General features: G+C 37.6%; 2 protein-coding genes and 1 pseudogene across 2 annotated transcripts in view; all 3 read left to right on the top strand.

The window, feature by feature from the left end:
* Positions 1–1,991: 1,991 nt before the first annotated feature.
* LOC126589406 (uncharacterized) lies at positions 1,992–8,495 on the top strand. The gene is made up of 10 exons (XM_050254697.1): positions 1,992–2,275; positions 3,178–5,805; positions 5,935–6,067; positions 6,183–6,271; positions 6,538–6,785; positions 6,915–7,001; positions 7,088–7,187; positions 7,293–7,500; positions 7,609–7,741; positions 8,025–8,495. The coding sequence occupies exons 1-10, from the start codon at positions 2,189–2,191 to the stop codon at positions 8,230–8,232; spliced, it is 3,921 nt and encodes a 1,306-aa protein (XP_050110654.1). The 5' UTR covers positions 1,992–2,188; the 3' UTR covers positions 8,233–8,495.
* A 1,940-nt stretch (positions 8,496–10,435) lies between these two features.
* Positions 10,436–11,989, top strand: LOC126589417 (SAGA-associated factor 11-like; annotated as a pseudogene).
* Positions 11,990–15,119: 3,130 nt separating this feature from the next.
* The window catches only part of LOC126589407 (putative disease resistance RPP13-like protein 1), a 54,857-nt gene continuing 54,275 nt past the window's right edge, over positions 15,120–15,701 (top strand). Inside the window, exon 1 of the mRNA XM_050254698.1 lies at positions 15,120–15,134. The gene's annotated coding sequence lies outside the window, so the exon portion shown is untranslated. The remainder of the gene's footprint in view (positions 15,135–15,701) is intronic.

Here is a 15,701-nt window from a genome sequence, read left to right as displayed (position 1 = left end):
CGCCCATTTAAATTAAACGGTTATGGTTATGGGTAACCGTTTAGATAAATAAACGGTTATAGGTATAACCGTTTACCCGTGAAATTTAAATGGGCGATTATGGGTATTAACTGCGGTTATAAACGGGTAACCGTTTACCCATTTATTTTATATATGTAAAACTAACACAAACCATGTTTTCGATCCAATAATACTTAGCACCCAATAAATTAGCAAGGAATTCATCGGTCCTCCTCTCAATAACACTGCTACAGGAATGATGATTCTCATCATTAAGGAGTTGGCCAAATTAATTTAATTTTTTTACGGGTAACCGTGAAATTGACAAAAATGTTTTGACATAAATGTCTTCTAAACAATTTTTGTAACCCAATAATACTTAGCAAATATTATATTTACTTTCATTGGTAACAGTTAAAAATATCGTCCGTAAACTATTATTTCAATTATTGGAATGGTATAAGGACTTAAAAAATTAAAATATGGAAATGTATGATGAATGTACCTATAACGGTGTTTAATTGTCAAAAAAAAAAGAAAATTATGACAATTTTTTTTTAATTTTCAAGTTGTTAAAAAACATGTAGACGGGTGAAAAATGGGTAATGGTAAAAAAAAAAAAAAAAAAGATAAACAGGTTAAAAATGATAAATGGATAAACGGGTATTAAACGGTTACGGTTAAATGGGTATGCGGTTATGGGTATGAGTATAACCGTTTTGGCAATTACCTAACGAATAAACGGTTATGCTGGTATGAGCATAAACGGTTTTGAGTAAATAATCGCGATTACCCGCCCGTCATAACCGTTGGCCATTCCTACTCTCTCCCTCCATCTAATTCCTTCAAACTGAATTTGTAGGGCGAATTTCCTCTACTAAAGTACATTGACCGATAGGACTTATTTTCCTCTACTAAAGTACATTGACCGGGGAGAATCACGCGGGAGATGTGAAGGATGGGATCGAATTCGTCGGGGGTGGCGGAGGCCCAGGTGGCGGCTGTCGTCAGAGTCGATGCAGCGCCTCAAGACCTAGCGCATACAACCTAACATCCAAACTAGTTTAAGGGTTTTGAAATTTTCTTTGGAAGGGAGAATAATAAATTGGAGAGTACCAAGTACCTCGGCTACTCCATTTTTATTTTATTATTTTCTCATTTTATTTAGAGTTTGTTGTTAAGTTAGTCGACAATTGTCAAGATTATAAGCAAATTACAGAAGCTACATACGTAAATAGGTGTAGAAGATTTCAGTAAAATTGGTGGAGAAGTGTTAAGATGTGAACTTAACACAAATATAATAAGTTATTGTTAGCTGTATGAGTCAAACATGATACCCATCGATTATTAGAGAAGAAAAATATTATTAAACTGCAGTGTACTCAAATCTTCTGCACTCACTCTGTGCGTGAACTTTACATTGCTTAACATGTATTAAATTTATGATAGCAAAATTAATAAATATTTATTAACATGTATCAATTAATAATCGATGTTGCAAAAAGGGAACGCACAAAATATTTATATCCCCACTGTCCCAAATTGATTTTCATTTATGTGAAAACATTAACTTGTGATTCTCAACCTCAGTAGACTTGATTTTCATTAAAACATTCTCAGTCAATGCCTCTCCTTTTTTTGTTTCCTTTTCCCCTCGCCCCCTAATCCGTGCAAGTCAATCCGACGGCCACAGACTCATGGCGAGAATCCCTAACCCATTACACCCACATCAACGGTCCAAAACTGACGGGCCAACGCCACACCCTTCCACCGTGCTCCTCACCGCACCTGATCATCCATCTTTTCCGAAATTGATCTGCTAGAGAAGAACCGGTACGAAAGAGATGGACCGACGAAACAAATGGAATGCCGCCACGTCAGGAATCCGTACATACGGAGATGACGTGGAGGGAAATGAAAGCGGGAACAGAGAAATTTATAGTGCTTGCAGTGGCAGAGCATCAGAGTCTCAGTCTCTAGTTCTGAGTCTGTTACTTGGTGCCAAAGCAATACGAGGAGAGAGAGAGAGAGAGAGAAGAGAGAGAGAGTGATAAGCCCAATAGAGCGAGAGAGAAGGGAGAGTCCAATTTCCACTGAAATTTTTATTTCTGATTTTCCAAATTTCGAAAACCCAAAAAGCATTCTCTCACTCACTCTCTCAACCCTCTGCTTTCTCTCTGGCTCTTCAATGGCGGTCATGGAGCTCGAAGAGCCCAAAAAACGAAAACGCAGGACTCACAATCGACGAAAGCTTCTCGTTGGTGCCCAAGTTGAGGTAATGCCGCCTTCTTCCAGCTTTTTTGTTTCTGGGTTTTTGAGAAATTCGGGTTTTTGGGCTGTGATCCTCGTCTATTTTGGGGATTTTTTATTTTTTGGTTTTTTTTTTATGGGTCAATTCGAATTTTTTGATAGTTTATGAAGTCAATTAAGCTGATTGTTGAATGTTTTGGACTCGAAGAGGCATGCATGGTAGCCGATTGCACTGGTTTTTGGTAAAATGTTTTTTCTTTCTTTAATTTGCTGCAACATTCACTACTTTGCTGGCGGCCGTCGTAAGCACCCCAGGCGCCGCCGCTGGTTTTCTGTTAAATGGGTTTTTTTCTTTATTTGAGTTATTTTTGTTTTTGTGGGGAAGAAGATTGGTAGATGATGTGGTCCAATCTGGGAACCAATGCATTTTCTTAAACGGCTGAGATTGAAAGACTGATTTGGCCTGGTAGAGCATCCAAGTAAAAATTTGGGTGTGTTTTTTGTTTTTTTCTATATTTGGTTTTAATTTTAATTTTTTGCTGGTCTCTTTTGGGAAATTTTGTTTTGCCTCTCTGTTGATTTGTTTTTTTTTTCTGCGTTTTTGTAATTAATTTCTGGGTTCAATGTCAAAGCCTTTTTCTGTTTTTGTATTACCTTTTGGATTCATGTCAAATTCTCCAAACTGATTGTGGCTGCCTTGCCTTTAATGTTACTCTCATTATTATTGAGCATCTATGGTTTCTTTCGGTTCGTTTCGCCATTTATGCAATGTTTGATCTTGGGTTCTCAGTAAGGTAATGGAGGTTGACCTCGTTCTATAGTTTGCTTTAATGTTTTTCTATTGGGGGTATTCAGTGTAGATGTGGGAAATTGTTCATTAGGAATTTCATGTTTTGTTTTTTAAACTAAAAATATGAACTTTTGCAGGTGAGGAGTGTAGAAGCTGGGTTTCAGGGGTCATGGCACCCCGGGATTGTCATTGCATGCAATAATCAAGGTCATCGTCAAGTTCAATACGAACATCTTCTATGTGACGATGAGTCTGGTAATCTGGTTGATGTTGTGTCTGTTTCACCCATTTTGGATGGCATTGGTTCATTCACTGGGAACGGGAGTAACTATCGCGGGTGTATAAGGCCAACGCCACCTCACATTCAGCCAGGGGAATGGGACCTTCCCTATGGACTCTGTGTGGATGTGTTTCATGAGGACGGTTGGTGGGAAGGTGTCATCTTCGATCATGAAGATGGTTCGGAGGAGAGAAGGATCTTCTTCCCGGATTTGGGTGATGAATTAAATGCTCGGATTGACACTATCCGAATTACTCATGACTGGGATGAGGTTACTGAGAATTGGAAGCGACGCGGTACTTGGGTGTTACTTGAGTTGCTTGAGAAATATGATAACGAGAGGTACATTGCTGTTTCTGTGAAGCAAATTTGGTATGATGTGCGAGAAAAAAAGGGATTTGAGAATGTCAAGGAGTGGACTTCTCCAATGAGACATCTGTGGGAAGAGTTGGTGTTGGAGGTCATTGATGATAACATAAGCATCACAGTTGATGAACTATTAGGTGTTTTAGACAAGTCAGGATGCTTGTCACTAGAAACCCAGGTAGAATTGGAGTCAGCTCATTTGTCCTCTGATGCTAATATGAATTGTAAAGAAAATATGGTTGACTCTTCAGCTATTGTACCTGTCCACAACCCGCTGTATAGAGATCCATTAGTTGGTCATGAAGATACTTTCAAGAATGTAATGAACTGTGTACTGAACTGCAATGCTGAGTTTATTGATGAACAAGATGTAGATGGGGGTTTGTCTATTAATCCAGACTCTGCCTGCGCGCAGCAGGTTCACGAGAAATCTTATATGGCTAAATTGATCTCTGCGGCAGGGGATGACATACCAGATATGAATAGTTTGGAGTGCTCAAATATATTTTTCCAAAATAAAGAAGTGTCTGTTCTACCTCAGGTTTTGTCAGCATTTCCTTCTAATCTTGATGGGAATTCTTGTGTCAATTCTGGTATCAGAAATGGTGGAATTCGTAGTTTTAATTCCAGAAGCAAAAGTACCCTTAATTGGCTACCTTTCGACCCTCAAGCTATATATTGCCCTGACTCTGTTGACGAATATTTGAATAAGCGTTCTAATTTCAAAGTGACAGCTGTTAGGCAGCATCTTCAATATTTGGGGTGGAAAATGGAATTTGCAATCGATAAGGGCTGCTACAGATACCGGTACTTGTGTCCTGACGGAGGAGAATACGAGTACTCTCTTTTTCAAGTGTGTAAGAAGTTGAAGAAACCCAAGAGAGATACACCTTCAATCTCTGAAGATGCAACCCAGGGTTTGCATTGTTCAGAAGAACAGACTCTTCTCATTGAACAACCACAAGAGAGTCATCATCCTAGTTATTGTCCTCAGATGTCAGGGTCTTCTTACCACGAAGAATTTATTTACAAACCTGAATATTGCCACGAAGCAGTTGTGGAATATTATAACCATGCAATGGCCAAGGGACCGAAGAAGAAAGTACGAAAAATGGTATCAAAAGCAAAGAAGCACCTCTCAGCTGTTGGGTGGGTGTTCTTGTACGCAAGTAGAAAGTCAAAGAACTTGTGCTACAAATCACCCAAGGGAGTGGTGCATTTTACACTTTATAGTGCATGCAAAAGCTGTATGGATGGAGATTTTGTAGAGAGACCTGCTGAATGCATGTATGTCATTGAGGAAGACGAGGGCCAGTCCACTAGAAACAGAATATGCTCTACAGCAAGTAATTTGGTTAATCATGAAGGCTTGGTACCATCGAAAACACTGTCCAAAAATTGGTCTAGAGATGCTGTTAGCATGTCACAGGCAAGTAATCTTGTGGAGATTGGTAATGTGAAAGTTCATGGTAGTAGAAAATGCCCAAAAAAGAGAAAATATGGACCAACAGAGTTAATAGGTGATGAAAAACTAAGATGTCTAAAGGATCAATGTGCCAACCCTCCAAAGTTGAAAAGGAGAAAGGGATCTGGAGCTTTGGATGGGTTAAGAGATGAACTGGGTGGTAGTCAGCCAACTCGTGTGCTCAGGTCAAGCAAACGGGTGCAGGAAGCAACCTCCTCACACAAGAATCCTCGCAATGTCTTATCTTGGTTGATAGACAATAACATGGTTTCTCCAAGGGAAAAAGTAAATTATCGGAGCACAAAGGATAGTCATCCAATGAAACAAGGGAAGATAACTCGTGAGGGGATCAGGTGCAGCTGTTGCACAGATGTGTATACTCTTAGTTCCTTCGGGCATCACGCTGGCTGTAGTAACCACAGACCTTATGCCAATATTTTCTTGGAAGATGGTAGGTCTCTCTTAGATTGCCAGGTGCAAATTATGCATGAAAGAAGGGAGAGGAACTTCCGGAAACAACCACATGATAGGATGAAGGGCAATTGGCGCCGAGGTGAGAACGATTACATTTGCACTGTGTGTCACTTTGGTGGTGACCTAATTTTATGTGATCAATGTCCATCATCATTTCACAAGAAATGCCTTGGCTTGAAGGTAGATTGCTTTCCTCGAGTATTTTTAATACTTTGTGTATTGTTTCGTTTCCTCTTTTTTATCCTTTCGACGAAAATGATGGAGATTCTTGACTTCTTTTTTTGGTCTTAAATGTTTTTGCTTCTGCAGGCTGTTCCAGACGGTGACTGGTTCTGTTCATCTTGTCGTTGTGGAATTTGTGGCCAAATGAACTTTAAAGAAGAGAAAGAGTCTATTGTGGACGATAATTGTGTTCTCACCTGTGGTCAATGCGAGCATAAATGTAGGGTGATTGTTATCTGTTTCATCTGTTATAGAAAATGCATGCCTGTGAACTTCGTGTACGTCGTCACATCTTCAAAAAGTTTGTAATTTTAGTGTTCCCCTATTTGATGTAGATCACAAAGGGTGCCTGAGAAAAAGAGGTGCAGAAGAAAACGAAAGTGATCCACAAGGAAACTGGTATTGCAGCAAAAGCTGTAAAAAGGTATCTCCAACATGCCATCAATTTTTTTCAGTCCTCTTTTTGAACTTAGTTGCTTGTTTCCTAGCCTGATTTGCAAAATGAAAAATTCAGAAGTATCGCTTTTATCCTTTCTAGATTCAATCAAAATTATTCTAAATAAGCTGAGTCTCATGTTTTTTTCTGTCAGATGTTTTAGGTGAGTTACGGATCTTATTTATTTTAACATTCCATCCACGAGCTACTTGCTCTCTCCATGTGATGTTGATTTGACTGTTTCAAGTTTTCAGATATCTTTCAACCTCAACGAGCGTTTAGGAAAACAAATTCCAGTGGGTGATGACAATCTATCTTGGTCACTGTTGAAGTTCAATAAGTGTGATACCCATGCTACCGATGAACATGATACTGATGATGCCTTGACGGAGTGTTATAGCAAGCTTAATGTTGCTCTTGATGTGATGCATGAGTGTTTTGTGCCTGTTAAGGAACCTCTTACCAGGAGAGATCTTGTAGAAGATGTCATCTTCAGTAGAGGGTGGGAAATTCTTACCGTCAATGTCACAATTTCTTTTGCTTTCATGACTTGCCAACATACTGCTAATAATTGAGCTTAGCACGTGAGGCATATGTTCACTTTCTAAGGCCAGTTTCTGGAATATTCCAGGTCAGATCTTAATCGCCTGAACTTCCGAGGGTTCTATACTGTGCTTTTGGAGAGAAATGATGAATTAATCACTGCGGCTACTGTAAGGTGAGCTTTAATTAGCTGCTAGTTGAAAATTTGTGAGCTTTGTGGGACAAGTAATTTGTTCTAAACTGGTAGTTTCTTGATCAAAGGATTTTCGGAGACAAAGTGGCAGAAGTACCTCTTGTTGCTACCAGATTTCGATATCGTCGGCTTGGAATGTGTCGTATATTAATGGATGAGCTTGAAAAGGTAACGTGTCGAATGTTCCTGCGGGTTTCATTTTTATTGTGTTCCTTCTTGGAAAGTCATTTTCTTAGTTTCTCATTATTGCCTCCAAATTCTTTATTCTGCCAGATGCTTATGGAATTAGGTGTGGAGAGATTGGTTTTGCCCGCCGTACCAAGTGTGCTAAACACATGGACTACATCATTTGGGTTCTCAAAGATGACACCTTCCGAGAGGCTAAAGTTTCTGGATTATACTTTCCTTGATTTTCAGGGTACCATTATGTGTCAGAAGCTGTTAATGAAGAATGCTCCAGCTGAAGCAAGGCCATTAAAAAGTATCTTTTATATTCAATTTTTTTCTTCTCTTTTTTCCCCAACAAAATGAAATCCATAATTACCAGACTAATTAACTAGCGTCCACATTCTTCTATGGTGTTTCGCAGGAACCGTGCTTGATCTTTACGGTGATATCTGTGGAAGTCGTGATAATACTGACGCTGATATGTCCATTACCGTCTCTGAAGTGTATCAACCAGAACCAATTGAGGATGGCAGAATTGCGTGCCAAGGAGTAGAGTATGTCTCACCTTCCTACTTTATACTTCGAATATTGAAATGAAAAATAGAACACGCGGGACATTAATGTTCTATCGTTCTTCAGACTAAAAATCATGACCTAGTATCAGATTGTGGTTGAAGCTGTTTGTATGCATCATACGATTTCCTTAAATAATATTGGCCAATTACAGAAAGTATATTGGAAAATCACACTATAGCACGCCAACCATTAATATTAGTTTACTTGATCTTCAAGTTACTTGAATAAAAGAGCAAACTATTGACTCCTGTTTTTCACCAGAAACGCTGCAGGTAATAAAAGTAGACCATGCGCGGGTGAAAGCAATCCAGAATTTTCCTCCGTCGAGGATGCGGACTGCAACAAAGTATCTCGTAAGTACTACAAGCAGTACAAGCGGAGGAGGATATCAACCAAAGGAATCCAAGTTATGCTAAATCACCTCACGCTACATGATCAAAATAAATGTGGTCAGCTGTGCAGTGTCTAGTATTTAACCGGCCGTAGTTGCATAGAGTTAGCACGAGCCCTGAATTTTTGTTTCTGGACATACAAGGGGAGAGCTTCGGTGTCGGTGTTCACCTGTTGGCAGTCCTGTCAACTGACAACTTAGAAGTTAGAAGGGGAAGGTATAACTTGGATAGATACAGGGCTCTTTTTGTCTACTGAACGTTGGATTAGAGATGTATTTATCATCTGTATGTATGCAGCTTGATCATGTTTATAAAATAAGTTCAAGGCTTGCCAAACTAATTTATGTCTGAAGTTCACTCACGTCTCTCAAGTCATGTACAAAATTAAAGTCAGGAGATAAACTTACGATTGTATTATTGGCACCGGACATCATGATGGCCGTGAACTCATGCTATAAAAGTTGCTCTCTCTAACCCCGCCCCAATAAAACTCAATAAAACCCCTGGCTCTAAATCTCAAAATGACTAATTTTAGAAGCAAGTATAAGATCAATGCTCGACAGATCAGCGGAGGATGCATAAGGCTACTAAAGGGAGAAAAAGTTTGACAGGGTCGTCCGGTCACATCATTCATAATACATTTTATACAAAAATAAGCTTCTATGTAGTTTGATTTCACTCGACTCGAACCGATTTGAGAGCTACTCTAATAAGACATCCTAATCGAAAATAACAAATCTGAATCACTGTCACATTTTTACAAATTTTTGTACAAACCACAAACAAGAACGCCACAACTAGGAGAATTTGGTTGTATTGTCTGCCTATAGTGGCGAAGACGAGAATTGTCTTTGTTTTGGTGTGTTGGGGGGGGGGGGGAATTTAAAAGTATAAAATGTTGCTAAAAAATGTAGACAATCAAATCCTAAACATTAAACTAATCATTCTGACGACATGTTTACAAATCTGTAATTGGGTAATACTGTAAATAGTACATCTCAAACACAAACACAAATAATGACAACCCCGAACCAAAAGAACAAGACCATCAAAAACATCAAAAACAAAGAGAAAACATAAGACAAAATTCATTAGACTGAAAAAGGTACCTAAAGACCAGTGGCGGAACTAGAATTTTCGATGGGGAGGGGCCTCTCAAAAAGGTTTTTTTTTTTTTCAATTTTTTTACGTTGATGGTATTTACAAGGCTAATATTTATATAATATATATATATATATATATATCAAAATCAAATGTTTAAAACAACATATGCACATATAATATTACATACTCACAAAAATTATAATTGTCCTACACGAGTTTTTATATTTTAAAATCATTTTATTATAACCCCGTTGCCTATACTATTAAACTCAATGTGATAAATAAAAACTTTACGAACCATAACTCTCATGTAATATGCAGAATAGAACAAAAACAATAGAGAAACAAAGAAATTTAAAACTTATCTGTTGAATAGATTTCGAATTTAGGATTATAAAATGTATGAGATTTCAAAAAGAAAAGGGGAATTTTTTTTAATTTTCATATTTAAAATTGAATGTTAAGGCAAAATATTGCTTTATTTTAAATGCTATTAATTTATGTTAAGGAGATAGCTAAAATATTAAAGCTAATTGGGAGATGGGGTTATGCTTGAAACTTGGAAAGCTGGACTTGAAGCAATAGAAAGATGCATAATTCCCTAATATATATATTTGTTTTAGAAAGCAAGCAATACAAAGATGCATAATTCCCTAATAAATATATTTGTTTTAGAAACCCAAGATAGGCCCAAGCAATCCCTGGTCCTTCCCTCCGCCAGTGAAGCCCTTGGCACTGCTGTGAAGGAAGTGCAACCCTCGCGCTGTTTTAATAGAAATTTGAAGCCATTGTTCCCAAGGAAGAGGTTTAGGGTTACCGGTGCGATGCAGATGGTTATCCAGAGTCGCGCGCCATGTAATCGTAAACCAAGATCATCTCGCCATTATCGGCGCAGTAACCAATGAGTGAAACCAAATGGCGGTGGTGGAGTTGGGAGCGTAGCTCGATTTCTGTCTTGAACTCCCGGCCCCTTGTGATGACTCAGGTCTCAGTTGTTTGATAGCAACATGATTGGCACCACCGTCAATGTATCCTTTGTACACATTGCCAAACCCGCCAACACCAATAATGAAAGCAACTTTGAAGTTTTTGGTGGCGGCTTTAATCTCAGCCAACGGAAAGTAACGACACAGATAAGGCGGTAAAGGTGACCTAGGGGTCTTTGTTGACTTTGTTTTTCCACTGTTGGAGCCAAAGGACTTGACTTTTCGTCGTCGCTGGAAAATCAAAAACCCGTAGGAGGTCAGACAGAACGAGTATGCCGAAAACTACACCAATGACGAGGAACAGAGTTCTTGCGAAGCACCTGATACGGTGACTGGCTAGCTTCTTGCCTAACTGACAATGAAGGACAAAACTGCCATGTCGCTATGATAAATTTTCTGTATTTTAGGTAGGTTTATAAAACTAATTTAGCTCCGCCATGTCACTTCCAAATGAAGAAATGATATGTCCTCTTCTTCCGATGCTCTGGTATTTTCCCCTTCACAATTAAAGCCGCTACTTTTGCTTCTTTTTGCTTTTGGGTTTCAGACCCGGAAGAAGTTAAGGATTTTGAACTTTTGGTTTGAATTTGTTTGAGAAATGGGTTGGGACATTTTTGTGGGTTTTGAGTTGTTATGGGTTTAAGATGCTTTGAGATGGAGACTTGGGTTAGGCCAATTGGTTACAACATTGTACCTTCCCTTTGCAGCCTAGTTCGTATCCTCCACCTCTTAAATTATAGCTCTTAAATTATAGTAGTTTAGAATAATGTCTTGTCAATAGAAGAATTAAAATAAAAAATTGCAAGGAGATGCATTTTGTCCATGTGTAGATGATTTCACATTCATCTGTTCTTTGACCTTTTGGAATCACACATTACTAGGTCTAATGACTTTAATGGCCAAGTGTCATCGAATAGCGAAGTTGGGTCTTGATCGTAATTTTGGAGAAGAGGAAGAACTAAGGCTGTCAGCCTATGCACGGGTGAGGGTAGCTGATCCTAGTAATAGTGGTGAAGCAAATAGCAAAGTACGTGGTTGACATATTTGGGGAAAATCATCCTTCTGCAACCAGCGAAGTGTTTTGAGTGCATGAATTGCGGTCGGTCTATCGTGGATGGGAGGTTTTCTCCTCATCTGGAGAAGTGTATGGGAAAGGTAATTATCCGTCATATTTTCATATAGTAGACATTTCCCCAGTTTTTTTCTGTGACGTCCTTAAACGAGAGACTAATAGATAATGTGATTTGTTGCTCCACCGCAGGGTAGGAAGACTCACCTCAAGGTGTCAAGAATTAGCACGGTTGCACAGACTCGAAATTCACAGGGAAACCCTGCTTCCACATGCTCAACTCAACATATTCAAGTTCCAACAGCATAAGCCGGTTATCAAATGGAGCATCAGGTGTTGCTCGTGAGGAGTACTCGAATGGTGCATCGGAAGAGCCATGAAACAGGTTAAGCACTGGTGAGCTCCCCAAGTTACTTGGATGCAATGGATCTTGCATACTTGCTTAGTTCGTGATGTTTGTGGAAAATGAAGCCAAATTTTGAATAGCAGTCTTTTTCCGGTACGAAGAATAGCGCCTTGGATACAACATTTTTGACCATATCTTGAATGATAATTCTAAATCACTTAAAAGCTGGTTTTGTCTCCAAACTAAATCTAATTGTTTGCTCAATGTAAGTTGTCAAATTATGAATACAAACACGAGAAAATCCCAAATTGAAGAGATTAATTGCCGAATTAAGGAGGTACCGACAACTAACTCATTCTCTATTCCATTAATGGCTCATGTTTAGAGTTTAGACTGAGGAGTGGAATGCGTGTTGCAATACGACATCAAGCTATAGTCTCCAACCTCAGCTTCTCGTTGAGTAAATATGAAATTGCTTTGAGTTGTGGTAAATTTTTTTTCTCCAGTAATTCTTACTTTTTTACCTTGAAATTTTGTAGTTTTCAAAATTTCATACATTTTAGTTTTTTTTTTTTTCATCAGTCTTGTAAGCTAAAATGAGAATTGTAGGGCATTTTCATACATATGTTAGTTTCGTAAGAAACCTTTGTTAACCAGTGACGTTGCACTTACGTTTACAATTACTAGGTGCCACCTATCAATTTGGGCTCACGTGGACATTAAAAAAATTAAAAAAATTATAGGTAACTCTCACTTTAATACCTTAAAGTATCATGAAATTCCAACTTTCATACTTGATATTTTTTCCATCCCACTTTCATACCTAAAGTTTAAATTTTGTGACACTTTCATACTTATGTTTGTCTTTTTGTCAAATACTAATTTAATTGATGACATGGTATGCCACTAGACGATGACTATGCAAAAACGTGGCACGGTAGGTCCCGCATAGTCGAGATAAAAGTGTCTCACAATCCTTACTTTTATGTATGAGGCTGTGATGAAAAAAAAACTTAAAAATGTCGTACCCAGTGCACAAGGCTCCCGCTTTACGCAGGGTCTGGGAGAGGTGAATGTCGGCTAGCCTTACCACCATTTATGGAGAGGTTGCTCCCAAGTCTCGAACTCGAGACCTACCGCTCATGGGCGAAGGCACTTGACATCGCACCAAGTGCGACCTCTGATGAAAAAAAAACTTAATGTATAAAAATTTTAAATCACAATATTTCAAAATACTAAAATAAGAATTATGTTTTTATCCCACATACTCTCCTTAAGCAAAGTTTTAAACGAGATCACTCTTTCTCAACCACCACAAATTGTATCTTAATTAAAAAATAAAATAAAAAACAATTCTTGCTTATGTGCACAGTGTAATTTATGTGTCACTAGACGGCATCCCCAATCCAAGTGAGCACATAAAAAGTTTCAAAAGTTGGAATTTCAGGATAGATAGTAAAGTGAGAATTATTCTTAATTTTTTTTTAATTTTTTAATGTTCACATGAGCTATAGAGTGTAGGCACCACGTGATGCATTACTGAAGGTTCTAATAGAAAGACTAATAAAAGGATGAAAATGTCATACAATTCTCATTTTAAATTTAAGATGAAAAAAATTTAATATATAAAGGTTTGAAAATCACAATACTTCAAATTAGTAAAAAGGGAATTATCTTGTTTTCTTTGTTCGGGGTTTAGTCCCACATATTCTCATCGAACAAAATTTAAACGCGGTCAATCTTTCTCAAGCATCACAACTTGTATCTTAATTAAGTTCGTCTCTCAATAAAAAAAAAATGAAAAACAATTTGTTCATGTGACTGTACAAGTGACGTGTAACTGGACCCATCCCCATGTGAGGACATAGAAAGTTTCAATAGTTGTTTCCAGATGGCCTTTAAAAATGTAATCAGAAGAATATTTAAAGTTTTTTTAGTACATCGGTATTTTTAAATTAAGGAAAGATAAAGTTCGGTTAAATCACATAATAAACAATCTAATTTGGTATTAAATTTGTCATTCACGTGATTCGAACCTAAAACCTCTTACTTCCAAATGAAGAGGAATATCATCAAATCTTAGTACTAAATGAAGACCATCCAAAGGTTGATTACAATAGCTTTACCAAAGACTAATTACAGACGAATCACAAGATTTTCACAAGATTTATATGATTACAAATTTACATTCTCAAAACTTCACCTGATTTTCCGGTAATATAATCGCAACTCAAAAGAAGAGGTGGGATTGTCACGTGATTTTCCGGTAAACGAAGAGGAGCAGAGGGGAGGAAGTTTCCTATTTATTAATAGTTAATGAAATATTAATAAAAGTTATTGATTAGTGTTTACTTACAGCCCAATTTCACGCGTTGGTGATTTAATTAGAGAGCGCCTCGTTTTTTGTGAAAAGAGACCGCCTTGGCGCCTTGCTATTTGGGAAATAAAAAAAATTAATAGCCGCACGATTCGCATCCACTTTGAGTTAACGGCCACGATGATGCGGTCCCATGCTCCCCATAAAACCGGATGGTTTTGCCGAAATTTTCTGCTACTTGTCGGAAATATTGCTGTGGGGCCGTCAATGTAGGCCTCGGGTGCACATTAGATCGGAGGATACGGTGGGAAGAAGGTGGGTGTCAGCGACGCTAGAGTCGGAAAACGGAGAAGATGGTTTGGTTCGACTGGATTTTTATCGTGGTGATTCGGCTGGGTTGTAAGGTGGCGCCGATTATGTTTGAATGGGTCGAGTGCCAAAAATGGAGCTACCCGGGTAGGGGCTGCCATGGCAGCCAAGCCATCTCGACGAAGACGACGGGAGAATTTTTTTTAATTTTAATTTTGACATTAAAAAGTTATTTTTTTTAATTTCAAAATTAAAATTATATAGTAATACTTAATTAAATTTGGGAGACCTATTTATTTAACAAATATATAATAGAATTTTTAACAAAATTGTAATGGGATGATCATATTAATTCACGACAATCATTTTCAAAGATTACATTAATCGATTTTTAATTTCAAAAATCATCTTGATTAAATAAAATCAATTTCATAAACAATTTATAATAACAAGAAAATTAATATTAAATTATAAAATAACAAAAAGTAATTGAAAAGTTTCAATTTTAAAAAATCCTCTAAACATTTATCTTCTCTTTTTATCATCTCACAATTTCACGTGTTTTGATTGAACTAGTGATTACCACCATTTAGCAGTGGCACTCTCCCAGAAAAGAGAGCGCCTCGTTTTTCACGAGAAGCACCAACTGGAAACCATTAAGCAGCGCCTCGCTGTTTGTGTAAATTAAAAATTTTAAGGCCGCACGATTTGCTTCCACCTTGAATCAACGGCCATAATGTTGTAGTCCGCAGGCCACCCATAAAACGATCCGGATCTGGATCCATGGGACAACTTTTGAACTAAAAGATTAATTACAAGTTCTTTTATGGTCAACAGACCAATCACAAGTTCTTTTTTGGTCAACTGACCAATCACAAGTACTTTTATAGTCAACAGACCAATCACAAATTCTTTTATGGTCAATTGACCAATCACAAGTTCTTTTATGTGTCACTAGATCCCATGTAAGCACAGAAAAAGTTTCAAAAGTTGTCCCCAAATACCTTTAGTGAAAGCAGAGGAATATTTAAAGGTTGATTACAAGAGATTGATCAAAGATTAATTACAGACCAATCTCAAGTTTTCTTTTGGTCAATGGACCAATCACAAAGGAGTTTAATAATCTAGCTGACACATTATATATGGCTCTTTCAAAAAATCAGATTTTTTATAAATTATATATGATTCTATGTTTTTACACAAAACTTTATAGTATTAGTACGGAAGTTAATGTTGAACTGTAAAATAACTAAGAATCCATACAAAATTTCAATTTTAAAGAATCTCCAAAACATTTATGTTCGCTCTTTATTATCTCACAATTTCACATGTTCTGAACGATTTAATGACCGCACAATTTGCATCCACTTTGAATCAACGGCCACGATGTTGTAGGCTACCAATAAAAAGATCCA

This window comes from Malus sylvestris, chromosome 11 (genome assembly GCF_916048215.2).
Source record: "Malus sylvestris chromosome 11, drMalSylv7.2, whole genome shotgun sequence".
Classification (NCBI taxonomy): Eukaryota; Viridiplantae; Streptophyta; class Magnoliopsida; order Rosales; family Rosaceae; genus Malus; species Malus sylvestris.
The sequence above is the reverse complement of the archived record's forward strand: the minus strand, read 5'-3'. Positions and strand labels throughout refer to the sequence as shown.